The following is a 15,243-nucleotide window of genomic DNA, read 5'->3' as shown; positions in this document are numbered from 1 at the left end:
TTTAAAAGTGCAAAAGCAACCAGTTTTCTGACTGCCTCAGTTTCCAGAAGAGCCAGACTAATGCAAGATTATTTTGTGGGTGATTTAAGACCATTTAACAACAAACTTTACTGTCTAAAATTACATCAGTGCACTACTGTAAGCATCTCTTTCTGCATTATAATCTCCAAACAAAGTTACAGACGAGGTACAAATATAGCATCTATGTCACCCAGTGAATATATATATATATATATAAATATATATATATATATATATATATATATATATATATATATATATATATATATATATATATATATATATATATATATATATATATATATATATTTATCAAAATATAAACTTGACTTGGAATCATAGTCATCTTTTGGTAAAATATATGCAGAGACTTTAGTTCAGTGTCACTTGGAGAAGTTACCTGGAATAACCTAAATCTTTTTCAGAATCATTGCATGTGTCTGTCATATAAGCTATTAAGCTGAATCTTTTAGCACATTATTTCCCACTTTTAAATAAATGTAATTTAATATTATAAATATATTTAATATTCATATTTACTTTTTTCAGAAATGTTTGAGATTGTTTTTCTTCATGTAGTTGTAGTTGTACTGCTTATATATTCCTGAAAAAAAATTCAATGGGTAGTCCAGCAATTCTGTCTTACATAAGTGTGGACACTGCAAGGTCATAGTCAAAGCAGCAGAGGCAGACATCCTGACTTTTAGCCAATGGGTCAAACTCCAAAAAAGCTGGATCCGACAATTTTCATGATTTAACTCAATAGTGTCTTTCATCATGTCATGTGGCCATTATGTTAAATAGTGTAATTCTAAAGTCCAAACTGAGGTATTGCTTAAATTGTCAAACTTTGGTAAGCTCCCTCCAAAGTCCAGAGACTTCTTCGTGATGAGGAGATGAGCTACGTGTGTAAAATTGTAATACATTTAATTTCTCATCATGATAATCTAAAATCTTTATAGAATGACTGAATCTTTTATTTATTTGTTTTGGCCTAAAAGCTGTCAAATTAAATATCTAGTTAAACATATACAAATCATCAATTTTTATTTTTTTTTTTTAACTTATATGATGTCACCCTCCCCATGTTTTCCCCAAGTACCAAAGAAAAAACACAGACATGATCTGGTCCTCATTTGGCTGTTTCTTATGTATGAGAATCTTTTGTCAACCTCCTTGTCCAGCCCCAATATTAATAAAAATAAAAAATACTAAAGGGTCAAACATCAATGCCCACTGACATCTTTATTTTCTTTATCTGCAGTGCTTAAAATGACGGAAAAAAAAAATAAAAAATCTCATGCCCCTTTCCACCCGAGTGTAGCAACTGTCTCCTGATAAAGCTATGATGTAAACTGTCTGATATTGAGCCCTTGAGACACTGTTTGCATTGACAAATCAATAAGTAGATCAAAGGGGAGCACACTCAGTCTGGTTCTGCATGGTGTAGTATCTCAGCGAAGCATTTGTCTGAATTTAATCAAGGCAACCTGAAAGTAACCTGTTCATCAGACACACTGCCACCACCTTGTATTACAGACATATGCTGCCACCATGTGCTGAAGATATAAAATGCAGCTTAACAACAGGAGGAAAGGAAAAGGAAAATAATAATTTATGTATTATAGACACGTTTTAAATACCTTTTTAAAATTGAAATCAATAATAATATTTCAGTAACATATGTACAAGGGATAGAGTGAGTTTTGACCTGGACGAATGTCAGGGCTGAATTCTGCGTTTTTCCGATAAATGTTATTTGTGTCTTTTGTGTCCAGTCATCAATAAATGCATTAATGAAATTGGGCCACTTGGGTATCCTTTTTTCTGTCTGTAGTCACCACTCTGTGGTCTCACTCAGTGTCCCAATCAGAACACTATCAGATTGGTAACACACATGAAATGTTAATAAGAAAATATACTTAGTCACTTTCCATTCTTAAGTTTGAACAGGGGTCGAATGATATAGCTTTTTCAGGGCTGATAGATAGATAGATAGATAGATAGATAGATAGATAGATAGATAGATAGATAGATAGATAGCAGTTCACGTAAGATGTCAAAAAACTCATTATAACACACAATATAAAACAGATATCCAAAGAATTAGATATCAAAGGGATAAAAAACTGATATTTTAGAAATTAGGAACACCCAGTGATTGAATAATCCTAAATAGAATTTAACCAAATACTGTACTAAAGTACAATTTTGAGGTACTTTGCATGAGTCTTTCTGTTTATACTTCCACTCCACTCCAATTATTTGATATATAATTTAGTTACTAGTTTGTTTGCAGAATCATATTATTGCATTGTTTATAGGCTATTAATTGTGATGTTACCAGAAGCACATTTTTAAAATTAGTTTATCTTATTGGCAAGCTGATGATATGCAATCCGGATTATCGGAAGAATGCTGAATATGGGCCCCAATAATCGTCCAGGCTACCCATAAATTTGACACCAAAATTTTGAAGAGTATAGGTTATTGGTCTCTTTGATTACTAATAATTTTCATCAGCCATGAAAAAACATATCGTTAGAACCTAATACCTAATATATTCACGTATAACAAAAAAAATGTTATTGAAGATGATTTTCAAATTACACAGAATCACAGTAAATAAAAGTTATACAAATATTTCAGTTTTGTTCATTTTTTTTTTTTTTTTTTTTTTTTTTACTTTTCTTGGAGCCCAATTAAAGTGTTGTAATATATAGCTGTCAACAAGAAAGTAAGTCAATTACAATAATTTTAAAGGTGCACTATGTAGCTTTGGGGAAAAAAATTTTAATCAGAGGTGAAAGATCTTCACTGACTGATTTTTTTTTTAGCCTAAACAAACAAACTGTCTTCATTCTCGTCACTGAATAACCCGAATAAACAAACTGATGTTAAAGGACAACACAAATACATATTGCTATACTTTGTTCACAGGTGGCTGTCCCTGACACCGTTTTTAGCTTCAAACATCATTCTGGGGACTTTATCTTCCTCTGAGAACAGTTTATTCAGTTATGGAAAATTTGTTTTTATTATTACCTTATTCATATTGTAAATATAAAAAATCAGAGTTTGAATTACTTCTTTAAAACTACATAGTGTCCCTTTAATGAAGAAGATAATGTATTTTTCACAAAAGAAAAATACAACTGTCGTCAGTTTGATATTTACAGGCACACGTGATACAAACAGTAATATATTAGAAACATAACTTATGCATATGGCACTTCCATCAGTCCCCTGGCTTAGAGCACCACCTAGTGGTCCCAATCATTACAGCTTTATTTAATTAGGCGGGGCTCTTGTCCCTTTGGCCCCTCCCCTTCATAGTGAGGGCCCTGACGTAGACACTTGAGGGTAGCAACAGTTGCCTCGAGACCCCCTCGCGCCATAGTGACTGTAGCCGTGGAGACAGTTACTTACCAACGGGCGCAACACTCAGCAACAGCAGCAGCAGCATCTGGAAGTGACCGAACGAGTGGGAGAGAGGGGAAAGAGAAACTTTTCTCAAGGCAAAGGTGACTATATTTTTTATAGAATGTAGATTCTGTGTTCATCTTGATTTGGTGAAAAATGCTCTGGGATCGAATGTGCTGCTGCAACAGTCTTGGGTATTTTCCACAACATAACTTTCCCTTCTTTACGGCATCCGCCCCAAGTTGAGAACGGCTTTTCACTCTCCATTTAACCGACATTCACCTTATGCTAGCTGCTTCTTCCTTCACCCAAAGTGGGAAATTATCTCTTTCACCTCTGCTACTTTTTTAAAAAAACGTTACACACAGGTTCAACGTTACTCCAACTCAAAAATCGGTCCAACAGACCTTTACACTTGTTGCTACGTTGTGTAGTTGAGATGTGAACGTACTTCCAGCTCAGTCCCAGCAGGATGGATGGTTCAGGCAACCAGTCAAGCTACGGCTAATGCTAACTTGGACAAGCAGCAGCGATGAGCGCGAGTTCAGTTGTGAGTTCAGCCGTTTGTCGTGTTGTCGACGGCTCCCCTGTGTCTCTAGTCACACAACACGGACTAACTTCATTTTCGGAGTATGTTTCTCAGAACCACCGTGTCCAAGCAGGTGGAAATGTAGCTAGCAGCGTTAGCAACGTTGGTCCTGGTGCTCAAACTGGAACTAATGTCCGCCGCAAGCGAGCGTGAACTCAGCAGGAGGGTAACTTTCATTTCAACACGCAGTTTATCGCCTCTCTTTGCTCGATGTACACTTACAAACTAAACCGTGTTAAATAATATGACAGTGTCGCGCAGGGATATATGAACTTCTGCATGCGATCTTACGACACTCAACGTTCAAACGTCTCTGAACCTGATGCTTCCACTGGTCTCTGTCTCAGGAGCATAACGTTAGTAAACTGTCCAGATCCGCTAATCTTTGCTTATCACACTTTAAAACGTTTGCTGTCTAAATGAAACAACTTCACAAAGTTTTGATGTTTTTAATATTTCAGAAATAGCTTGAATAACTTGTTATGTGCAGCTAGGTGGTGCTATGATGGTTCTTTTATACTGCTCTGCCTTGTTTTTACAGCCTTGTGTGACAGAATAAGTATTTAAGGTACTGTTTTTATGTGCTTTCAAAACAAGGCATTAAGTAAGATACACTTGTACAATATATATTAAGATGAATCAATCCATATCCTCTGACTTATTTCATGGCAAGCAACTCCATCCTAATCTTTCCAGTTTATTTGATGCTGTAGAACTTAAAGCAAATTGTATGTTAATAACCAAGTTATTCTCAGTGGCAGTACTTCATTGTCCAAGGGGCAGGTCTCATTGGGGGTTCTGTTTGACCTCTCTTTAGCGTTGACGGCTCATATCAATCTGTTCTAAAGCAATAATGAGAAACCAGGGAAAAGTAGACCCGGATGATTTTGAACAATAGTTTTACAGTGTGGTTGCTGCAGATTTCCATACCTTTTTTCTCCTTGTGGGAGTCTGTCTCTGTCTGTCCCCAGAGATACATTAATTCTAATGAACTATCTTTTCAGAGACAGCTGTCAGGTGCTCGGTCATTTGTAATGTCTGCTATTGAAGCATCGGGGAGAGTCATTGCAGCATGAAAATGTCTCTAATTAATGCCCTCTCTGCGTGATTCTAGTTATAAACTTTCAAATTTGTATTCACATAAAGTATTTATCTTGTAGAGGAAGAGAGGCAGATAATTAATTTAAGGAGATGTATTAATGACTTGGCCTGATTTCCTTTTTAGGTGAAAGGAGGACAAAAAGCAGGTATGAGTGTGGATATATTAATCATTAGTTATATCTTAGCTGCATAGTGTATCAAAATGAAGTCTACATGAAGTTTAAGGAAGGAATTGAATATGGATTAACAGAAGACTCGGCTTGTTTTGGAGTAAGTGTCAAGCAAAGAGACTTAAACTTTGATTGGCCAAACAACTCGCCGCAGCTACAAAGAAAATAAGGAGAAGACTGCGCTGAAACACTGTGTGTAACCCCCACCAACCCCACCCCCCCAATTTGAGCGTGACACTGTTATGTTTACATGGCAACTTGATACACAAATACACCCAAGTCATGGAAAGAAAAGGGATGGAGTGGGCCAGGGGGTGAAATGTTATTCTTTTTAAAAGTCAGTGTTTTTAATCAGGTTATTTTCATCTCCTCCTTTGTGGTGAGAGTGCAAAACTTTGGCTTGCAGAGGCAGGTCAAAAAAAATGGTGCTTGGGGAGGAGAGTTTTTTTCACTGGCTTGCAAAGTACAGAACATTATAAATGAGGATGTCATTTTGAAAGGGGGAGTAAATTATTTTTTTTATTGTATTTTTCTTTTGTTGATTACTTCTTGCAATCTGTCTATATCCTTCTGAATTTCCCTAATCAGGTTGGGCTTTATTGGCCCAACCTGTGATCGTGGTCGAGCTTTAGTCCACTTTAGCAACGAGTGCCACTCTGGCCTGTGATTTACAGAAAAATTATGCCCTTTCTTTAGATCAAACCTCCCCTCCTCTAGCCTTCTCTCTCGAGTTTCTAGTATGAATGTGCATAGCCCTGTGCACCGTTGCCTGTGTGCCATTTTGAGTGTTTAATGGACCCATGTGTGTAGTACAGTTCAGCTATCAATAGGACAGCTGCAGTGGTCTCTCGGGCAGCGGGTGACCTGACACAGCTTTTGGTCACATGTTCTGTGTGAGTGTGTGTGCACATACATGAGTGTGCTTGTTTGTGTGTTTGCCCGCGCTGTATTTAGCTTATCTTGATGAGGCCTACGGTTGCCTCGGGGAGAAGTTCCATTCAATAGCTTGTTACAGATATAGACATAGACCCAGATACTGCCATCCGTTTTGGCGCTGCTACAGTTGATCATATTCATATAGTTGCATTTACCTCCTGCTGAGCTAACTGAACTGCACCTTTCATTGTTTGTTATTAACACAGTTTTAATGGGTTATCCCATAACTCCAGTCAAAGGCATGTCAGAAAATCACAGAGCAAAGCAGAAGCACAGAGAGGAGAATGCCTTGTGGGGCTTGTTAAGTAGAAAATAATAGTGCCATTTGTACACATGAAATGTTTCAGTTTCATAATATTCATAATTCATTTACTTGTGAAGGGCTTTTCATTTAAAGCAATGTGCCGTTAGTTTTATACAAGTGTGTTGAAAGGAAAACAGTCTAAGTGTCCTCGTGATTTTCACATCAAATCTTCCAGCAACAGAGATTTTGGAAATCATTGTAGGCCTATGCTGCTAGGATACAAAGAAACAAATCTTGTCATATACCAAAAAAATGTTGCCACTGATTAGCCCTCGCACTGTGGCAACAAGTTGAAACTCGTTGCGAAACGAAATGTTTTTCAGTCTGTCTCTTCTGTCTGTGTGTGTCATCAGGGGCATTCTTAACATTCCACCTGTTTGTATCGTAGCTGCACAACTGCTAATTAAATTTCCTGCCACAAACAGCAGACAAGGCACTGACATTTGCATTACAATGCTGGACCCCCCTCTTTCAGGATGGGATAGTAGCAGCCCCCCCCTCACTTTCCCTTTCTTTTGCAGAGCTTTAGGCTAGTTTGTTAAGAAATGTTTATTTGGCTAAAAAAAGAGTTCCTGTCAGTGTAAACCTGCTACAGAGTAATTACCAGGACCAAATCTGAGTCTGTAGTGGGGTGAGATTTGACCAGATTTGCAATGGAGTAGACCCAGACAGTATTTGGAATTACATTTGTTGGGTCTTAAGCATAGCTTTGCAGAAGCTCTTTAATTAGGAGATTTGGTGGAGAACAATAGCAGAGGACGCCATTGTAACAGGTGGAAACAACCCTGTTTCATCCCAATAGCGGATCTTTATTTAGTGCAGGCTTCATAACTCTTTCCTGATCTTTGAGGACTGTCTCTTCCTGCTCATTAGCTTCAGAGAAAGGCAAATTGTAATGTTGCGATGTTTAATACATAGGGTAGTTTTAATGGCAGCGTTGTATACTAATTAACTTTCCATGTAAGAATTAATGTATTTGTGTTGTCTGACTGAAAACTAAATGGAAGGCAAATGAAATACAATTAGTTGAGGTTACGAAAAACTGGAACATAAAAAGTACCAATTTATATACCAGTAGACAGGATGTGAACCGTATCCTGTCACAACCTTTTACTGCATGTTGTATGATTGCCATCTTGATGCAAATTGCCATGCAGGAACACATTTCAGATCGTTAAGTAATTTGATGTTTAATGATCTGAAAATGACACTGAATAGGATTAGTGTGTGTGAATGCTGCTGATATTATGTAACTCATAATTTTTAGTATCTAAAGCTTATCACTAGATCTGGATTCAGTGAAGATCCAGATCCTTTTCATGGAAGAGGACATGGTAGTTTGACTTAAATGATTCTGAAGTTTTGAGTTCTGCCTATATATTTCTGTACTGACAGTGCGCCATTTTAAATCACTAGGATATGTAATACATTGTATTAAACACATTCAATGACATATAAATGTGGTAACTAGTTAAAGGTGTCTGTGTACTAAGTCAAGGCAAACCCTAGGGCTGCTGTCTAGATACCTAACTGAGCCATTAGCTGATAAGTTAATGGTAGCTAGCTACAGCCAAGGATAGCTAGCAAAGAGCTGCAGTTGTAAGTACTCCGTTGATATGCTCCACCCTATGTGTTCAGAGCTATCTTTTTATTCTTGCTATAATTTAAAAATGACACCTTTTTAATGCAGCAGTATCATAACTAAAAGTGCAGTGACAGACTTGAATCTTGTGTGACTGGCAGCTCTCCCTGTGACCAGCAATCAGGTATGACCTGTCAGATTTTGATTGAGACCATGTTTACTATCCCATGTCTTGTACAGGTTTTTTTTTTCTTTCAAAGAGGCCTTAAATACTTAAATCTGAGATGTTGGCAAGTATTCACTGTAAGAACAACCGACACTTGGATCTGTCTCAAATTTCAAGCATTAACTGGTGACTCATTGTTTGTGTTAAGTTGTGCCTGTGAAAGCAGGCTGCTCATACAGTATGGTTATTCTCAGTGTCATATCTGTGTAGAGTTAAAGCTCGCCAAGAAGGCAGAGTCCTCCAAAGCAACAAAACGCTTAGCTCAAGTTGATCGGTCAAGATCGAGACAGCATGCTGCCAGCATCTGAGGTCATCTCTGCAGAATGTGGGTTCCTGGGAAATAAAACCTCCACAGTACACAGAGTCCACAGGTTGGAAACACACCTGTTCAGCAGATTTAAGAGCATTAGTGTGTGAGCATTTTGCATATGCGGTGACTGTGGCTATATTCCAACGGAATGGGATACAAGTTTGGGCTCGACTAAAGCAATTGTAAATCGCTCAAAGTTGTCAGTCTTGTTGATTGGTTTTGATGTTAACACTTTGTGAAGGTTTTCAAAGAGACAGCAGCATTACCTGAGGCAAGGAGACTGTATTATTTATTATTATTTATTGTTTGTCTGATAGTTCTATAGAAATGTCATTAACTTGCTAACAGGTTTCAGAAAATTGTTTGAAAATGTAGGCCCTGGCCTAAGGACCAAGTGGGATTAGTTTTTTATATTGGACAAAAAATGGCATGTCGGCTAACCAGGTGCATTTTTTTCCGACTCATGGAATTACAGATTTTACTTAAAAGAAGGAGATTAAATTGTCCAATATTTAATATTCAGGCAGTACAACATGGTCAAAATAAAAAAAAATTATTTTGACCATGTGGCTGGTGGCTGTAGCTCAGGATGTAGAATTGGTCGTCCAGTAATCGAAAGGGAGCTGGTTTGAAGTATCCTTGAGATAGATACTGAACCCCAAATGTGTGTGAGTGGGTGAATGCGACAAATGTTGTAAATTTCGAGCAGTCTGTAGACTGGAAAAAGTGCAATAGAAATGCGAATTTAACATTTTAATCCTGTTGCGATATATTGGACAGATATTTAGATTGTGATATGATCCATAATCAGTGGGAACTAAAAATGTTCATTTTCACCTAAAAAGACTATTAAACCCATGATGATGTGACATTTGTGGGGGTCTATGCCACACAAAGAACAGTTCCTACATCTGGAGAGCAAGATTTATTGTCCAGGGCATCTGTCACATTTTACCTTCATCAAAAAATCGCTGCTTCTGCGCCTTGACCATATTGCAATTTTGATAATTTTTTGATCAATTGTGCAGCTTTATTTTCCATTAATAAAACAAAGCAATGTGCTCGTCAGTGGGTGCTGTGTGCTCCCTTGGTCCTCTGGTTTTGTAAATGCATTCACGGTGATGTAATGACTTTAAGAAGAGTCCCATTATTGTGCCCTGGATCTAGCTGTGACTATGTTTAAATTGAAGTTCAGCTAATCTTCACACGTTGTGATGAATGTAAAGGCCTTGAAGTGACTTAAAGGGTTAAAAAAGTTGTTGCATTATTGTATGTATTGTTATCAAGTGTTCTTCAGCGTGTGCCAAACATTTCTAACGATTTTGGAGATGGTGAATAAAACGGATGAAAAATAATTTTAACTGTAGCATTTTAACATCTTTAGGCTCCACCATCTTCAGCCAGCTGACTTGAGTGAAGTTCCCTCCTCTGTGTCAACAGGATGGCAGCCTTGGAACACATTAGTTTGATATTCATAGAGCAGAGAGACGCCCACACGAATGAGTATAGCCTGATTACATTCTCTGTGGTGACCATCTCCCTGCTTGTCTTTAATGTGTTTTCCAGTTTAACTTCTCAAAATGTTCACTTCAAATCTTATTCTTCATCATGAGATGTTAGATGTTGAGGATGAGGGCTGAAGGTTGGGGAAAGTGTGTGTGTGCGCGTGTGTGTGTGTGTGGTGGGGGGTGGTTGTGGAAATCTGGAATGGGTTAGAAGAGGTGGGGCGTTGGGGGAGGAAGTTGCTAGTGTAGAGCATGGGCGAACACACAATCTCCATGGCAACAGTTTGATCTTTCTCTTTGTGGCTGTCAGGCCTGCAGCGCACATGGTGACGGAGTGGACAGGGTGTGCTGATGACCAGAGGTGGGGAGGTGAGCTGGAGAGGGGAGGGGGGGTGCTTGGATCAGAGACAGTGGTCAGTGCTTCCTATTTCTGCTCTCTCTCTCTCCCCTCTGCCATCTGCAGACCCCAAGAGCTGCTTTGATTGGATTAGCCATGAATTAATGAGACAGGCTTGAAGAACAGCCTCTGTTGTGGAAATCTCTTATCATATCTTAATTCGCTCTTTGTGTGAGAGCGTGTGCCTCTGTGATCTTATGTTTTTTTTTTAATGAACTCAAAGAAAAGCAAGCCTTGTTTGTTTAACATCCCCAACGTTTTTTGGTGAAATTGTTTTTAAGTAAAATTATAGATCTCAAATCACAGAACATATCTTAGAGTCTCACCAGACACCCTGTTTCTCCTCACTCATTAAAAATGGGACTGAGATAAATCTGCTTGGTGCCCCTCAAATGTGCTCCATTTAAATGCAACAAGTGTTTTTTTCTGTTTGAAAAAGTACAGCTCTGCTGAAAGCCACTTTACTATCTCTTTTGCCTAAAGAACATTGGAAAAACACGACTTGGTTTGGAAAGTGTTGTTTTTGGGTGGCATGACTGTAAAGTAACCTTGAAGAAAAGACTGTTGTCTCCTTGATGACTTAAACATTCCTCCTTCTTTCTGAGCTCAGAGTAGTTACAAAAACAGATCACTTCATCCTGTCCTCTTCAATCAAGTTTAAACCGGCATAAAGTCTGTACATTTTTTAAATAACTGCAACGCAGGACTAACTCTGCCTCAGTGTCCCCTGGTGTCTGAAATTAATAGCTTACATAGTATTTATTGTTGTAAGTTTCTACTTAGCGTGCGATAGAGGGATCAGGTGGGGGGATGGCATTGTTTGGTTTGGGAAGTATTCTGTTGGTTGCATAGCAACAGGCTCCTGGAAACGGGAGTGGACGGTGTTGCCAGTAGCAACGGTTGTTGCTCTGCAAACAATGTGGGCCAGTGCAAACATGAGCCAAGACTGTGGGCTCCTGCTTTTAATTGAACATCTGTATGTGTTTTTCTCTGATTGAAGTCTGTTTAAGTGAGATCTGTCAGTGACAGAGGTTTAAATCTTGTCTGCACTGTAAACTAAGGCGTTAATGACAGTTTTTGAGGCTTCAGGGTTCTTAAAGTATGTCTCTTCTTGTTTCCGTGTAGCTTAAAACTCAGGTAAGTCTTGAAAGGAAGGGCTGTGGTTATAATGTTAACTGCTCATCTGCGATTTGCCCAAATTAAGCCAGGCTCACGAACTTGACAGGAACACAGACCGTGCGCGTGTGTGTGTGCGTGTGTGTGTGTGTGTGTGTTTTGTCTCTGGGTTGGCAGAAAGGTTTGGGCTTCACAGCAGCCCATCCAAAGTAGCAGTTTTGAAGCAGTATGCTACGTCTCCCGCTGTGTTGTACCTTTGTGCCTTTCAGAGCTGCTAGTGGGGATATTGTGTGGCTTTTAACCTTCTCTGAACACTCAGCAGAAAGACTCCTCTCTGCCTGCGGTCTGTCCTCCAACCCAGTGATTTGACACACTTCCCCATCCCTATTAAAGCCAGAGCTTGAATTGAGTTTTAATGGGTGAAAACATACAGGTCAGTGCAGTTTCCTCATCCCCACCATCTTGTCATGCCACCCACTCCTTGATGACATAAAGAAGCCCACAGGCTTGTGTCACTTCCTCGGGTGAAAATGACAAGTCTGATGAGAAATGATGGGATTGTTGCAAGTTTATTTATAATAACTGACACTCCATAGACTAATTCCTTGCTTTAGAAAGATGCTTGAGCATTACAGTGATGCTTAAAATATTCACTCCTTGTTAGCATCATTCAGATAATAGTCTTACTTTAATGAGAAAAATAAAGAGGCGTGAAGACATATTGTTTGCATGTAAATGCTAAATGTGCTGTGTGCTAACACATAAGTTGAGGACAGAATCAGAGGGCTGCTCAGGATTGTGTGTCTGAAGATTGACACACAGTAGGGATTTCAAAATAGCCCTCCTCCACTAAGTCTGTTAGTCATGTTGGCGGAGTAGTTTGTTTGCCTGTGGCAAAATCTCCACACGTGGGAAATGCCAGTGGTGGCACACCCAAATCTGTTGTTTTTGTATCTTAAAGGTACACTACTTTTGTTAAGGTGTCCAATAGTGCCCCCAAACCACTTGATATCCTCCCAAGTCACTTGATGTCTAAAACTTACAGTTGAGTTTCAAAAAGTTTCAAAACTGATTTCTATGTGTTGTAAATTTGCATGCTGTTGGTCACTAAAAAAATAGCTGTATCTGTAGCAAGTCCCATACAAATAAGGTTGAAATAAGAATGACTTTTTTCTATAATTTAGTATCTACTGGGGAAACCATTTTTGAATAAAAGATGTTCCCCTGTAGACTACTTTTCTGCAAATTTCATGATTATGGGTGGTAGAGATTTTGTGGTAGTGTCTGTGAAGGCTCCATCATGTTATGATTAGTGGCAGCATTTTAGGTGGTTGGATAAATTAATGTTATCAAGTCTTTAAGTCTGAAAAAAGTTCCACAAATGAGGATGTGACTCCTATTTTGGTGTTTGCACAACATTTTTGTTGGAACTATGGTGTGGTTAAATTTATTTCCTCTTCCTCTCCATCACCAGCGGGGTTTCCTTGACTCTGACTCATTCGGCCCATTTTTTTCTTCTCCTCACTAAGTCACATGTTAGATTTGGTTTTTTTTTTTATCGCCCCTTCTGTCTGGGTTCAATTTGTTAAATGATATGAGGCAGTATGATAATTTTTAGAGTACAGCTGCAAGGATGAGTTGACTTGACAGAAAATTTATCACCAACTATTTTGATAATGATTTATTAGTTTCACTAACTTCTAAGCAAAAAGTCTAAAATATTTGCCATTTTCCAGCTTCTTAAATATAAGGATTTGCTGTTTTTTGGTCAGTTATAATAGAAAATGAAAAGTCTTTGGGTTTTTGGACTGTTGGTTGGACAAAAGAAGCAGAAGAAACAATGAAGACTTTTCCCACTTTTTGCCATTTTATAGACTAAACAATCACTAAATAATCAGCTGACACATTGATAAGGAAAATAAGTATTAATTTTAGATCACTGTGTTTGATGTGACCGGTCTAGGAGGAAAGGTCTGGTTAATTCTTAATGAAGCCGACGCTTTAATCAAAGTCACCAGTAGCTTTCATGGTGCAGCCCCATCAGAAAGTTTAGGCTCGGTCTTGTGAGAGCCAAAAGACAAGAGTAGCGGCACCTGTTGCTTGCATTTAATAGCTCAGCTTCTAGACTAATGCAGCCTAAGTGCCGTTTGTCAGATCTCTTCCAGTAAATTAAAATTACATTGTAGTGCTGGTCATGTGTTATAACTAATCACAGCATGTCAAATCCTGGCTGTGTCTTGCCACCCTTTGCTGTAATACTCCTGAGTGGCAAACACCGTTCTCTTGACTACCTGCTGACTTTTCATGCTGCTCCTGGATGTCTGCTTTAAACCCAAGACTGCTCATCAATTCGACCCACCCCCCCACTATGCCGTATCTCCCTCTCCCTTATTCTAATCCTCCTCCCCCTCTTCTGTTTGCTTTCGCACTCGAAAGTTCCTGTGCAAGAGCTTTATAAAGGGGGTGGGGTGGGGGGCAGGGAGGGGAGGAAGGGTGTTGAGTTGGGGGTGGTCGTCATGGATTCCTCACCATGGCAACCGACAAACGTTTACAAAGCATTGAGGAATTTCCTCATATCAGCTGGATTATTGGAGCCCTCAGAGAGCGGCTCTCGTTCGAAACAAATGCTGGATATCATCAGGACCCTGGCAGGGGCTGGAGCCCCACTGCCATCTTCATCTTTTTCCCCTTCGTTTTTTTCTTTTTTTGACAGAGTGGGGAAGTTGTTTTTTATGAGCTTACTCCCCCTTGCAGTTCCATTCTTCTCTTGTCCTTGCCTTTCTCCCGCTCTTTCCCTTTCTGTCCTTTTTTGAAAAAGAGAGTCTTTGTGTCACTCCATTTTTAGCTCCCCTTTGCTATGCTGTGCGCATTGTCACCCAGTGGAGAACCGAGTCATGGCAGTGGGTTTGGTCCTCAGGAAGCAGTTCAGTCCTGCTGGTAACTTCAACTCCTGTGCTGCAACTTTTCTACCTGGGCCTGATCTGTCAGCAGGATCAGGAGTGTTGTGGGCTTAGGCTACGAATTTTGCCATTGATTAATGCCAAAGGTGGGCATTCTCTTGTGCTCTGTGAGTTGCACTGACTTAGCCTGATTTGGCAAAGCCAGAAACCCCCAGGGGCTCAAAGAATGCCCTAGTGGCTCCAAGAGAGAAGGGGTGGGGTGAAGGAGCATTTATTTTGTATAGTTGTCCACGTGCATAGACTTTAAATGCTTTTATTATTTTCTCTTAAGCTTCAGTGTTACCTGTTACCCGACTCATGTCTTTTCTCTAATTCTTCCCCTGCAACCCAGCATGCAGAGCCCCGAGGGAGGGTCGGACACTACGCCCAGCGTGGCAGCACTGCGGACATCCTCATCAGCTCAGGCTCCTGTGGTACAGCCTGTCCCAGCCTCCCAACAGGTAGCATTACCACCTCTATTCTGCTACCACTGTAATGACCGGACACATGGGGAAAGTCTGTGATGACATAGCTGTTCCATTCTATTTCATTCCAAATTTGTAAAATACTAGTTTTTTTTCAAAATCAGACCAGCTACTTGCTATATTGGTTCTTATGCATGGT

General features: G+C 39.3%; 1 protein-coding gene across 12 annotated transcripts in view; it reads left to right on the top strand.

The window, feature by feature from the left end:
* Positions 1–3,395: 3,395 nt before the first annotated feature.
* The window catches only part of rfx2 (regulatory factor X, 2 (influences HLA class II expression)), a 30,413-nt gene continuing 18,565 nt past the window's right edge, over positions 3,396–15,243 (top strand). For 3 of the 12 annotated variants that reach the window (XM_030432755.1, XM_030432754.1, XM_030432750.1), the window contains exons 1-3: positions 4,025–4,199; positions 4,295–4,389; positions 14,972–15,080. In XM_030432755.1, the coding sequence (XP_030288615.1) occupies positions 4,164–4,199; positions 4,295–4,389; positions 14,972–15,080 (240 nt within the window). In that variant the 5' untranslated portion in view covers positions 4,025–4,163. Of the gene's footprint in view, positions 3,546–3,961; positions 3,995–4,024; positions 4,200–4,294; positions 4,390–11,678; positions 11,702–14,525; positions 14,618–14,971; positions 15,081–15,243 lie in introns of those variants that run through there. The other 9 variants (XM_030432756.1, XM_030432752.1, XM_030432762.1 and 6 more) reach the window with 7 other exon arrangements.

This window comes from Sparus aurata, chromosome 11 (genome assembly GCF_900880675.1).
Source record: "Sparus aurata chromosome 11, fSpaAur1.1, whole genome shotgun sequence".
In the NCBI taxonomy this organism is placed as follows: Eukaryota; Metazoa; Chordata; class Actinopteri; order Spariformes; family Sparidae; genus Sparus; species Sparus aurata.
The sequence above is the reverse complement of the archived record's forward strand: the minus strand, read 5'-3'. Positions and strand labels throughout refer to the sequence as shown.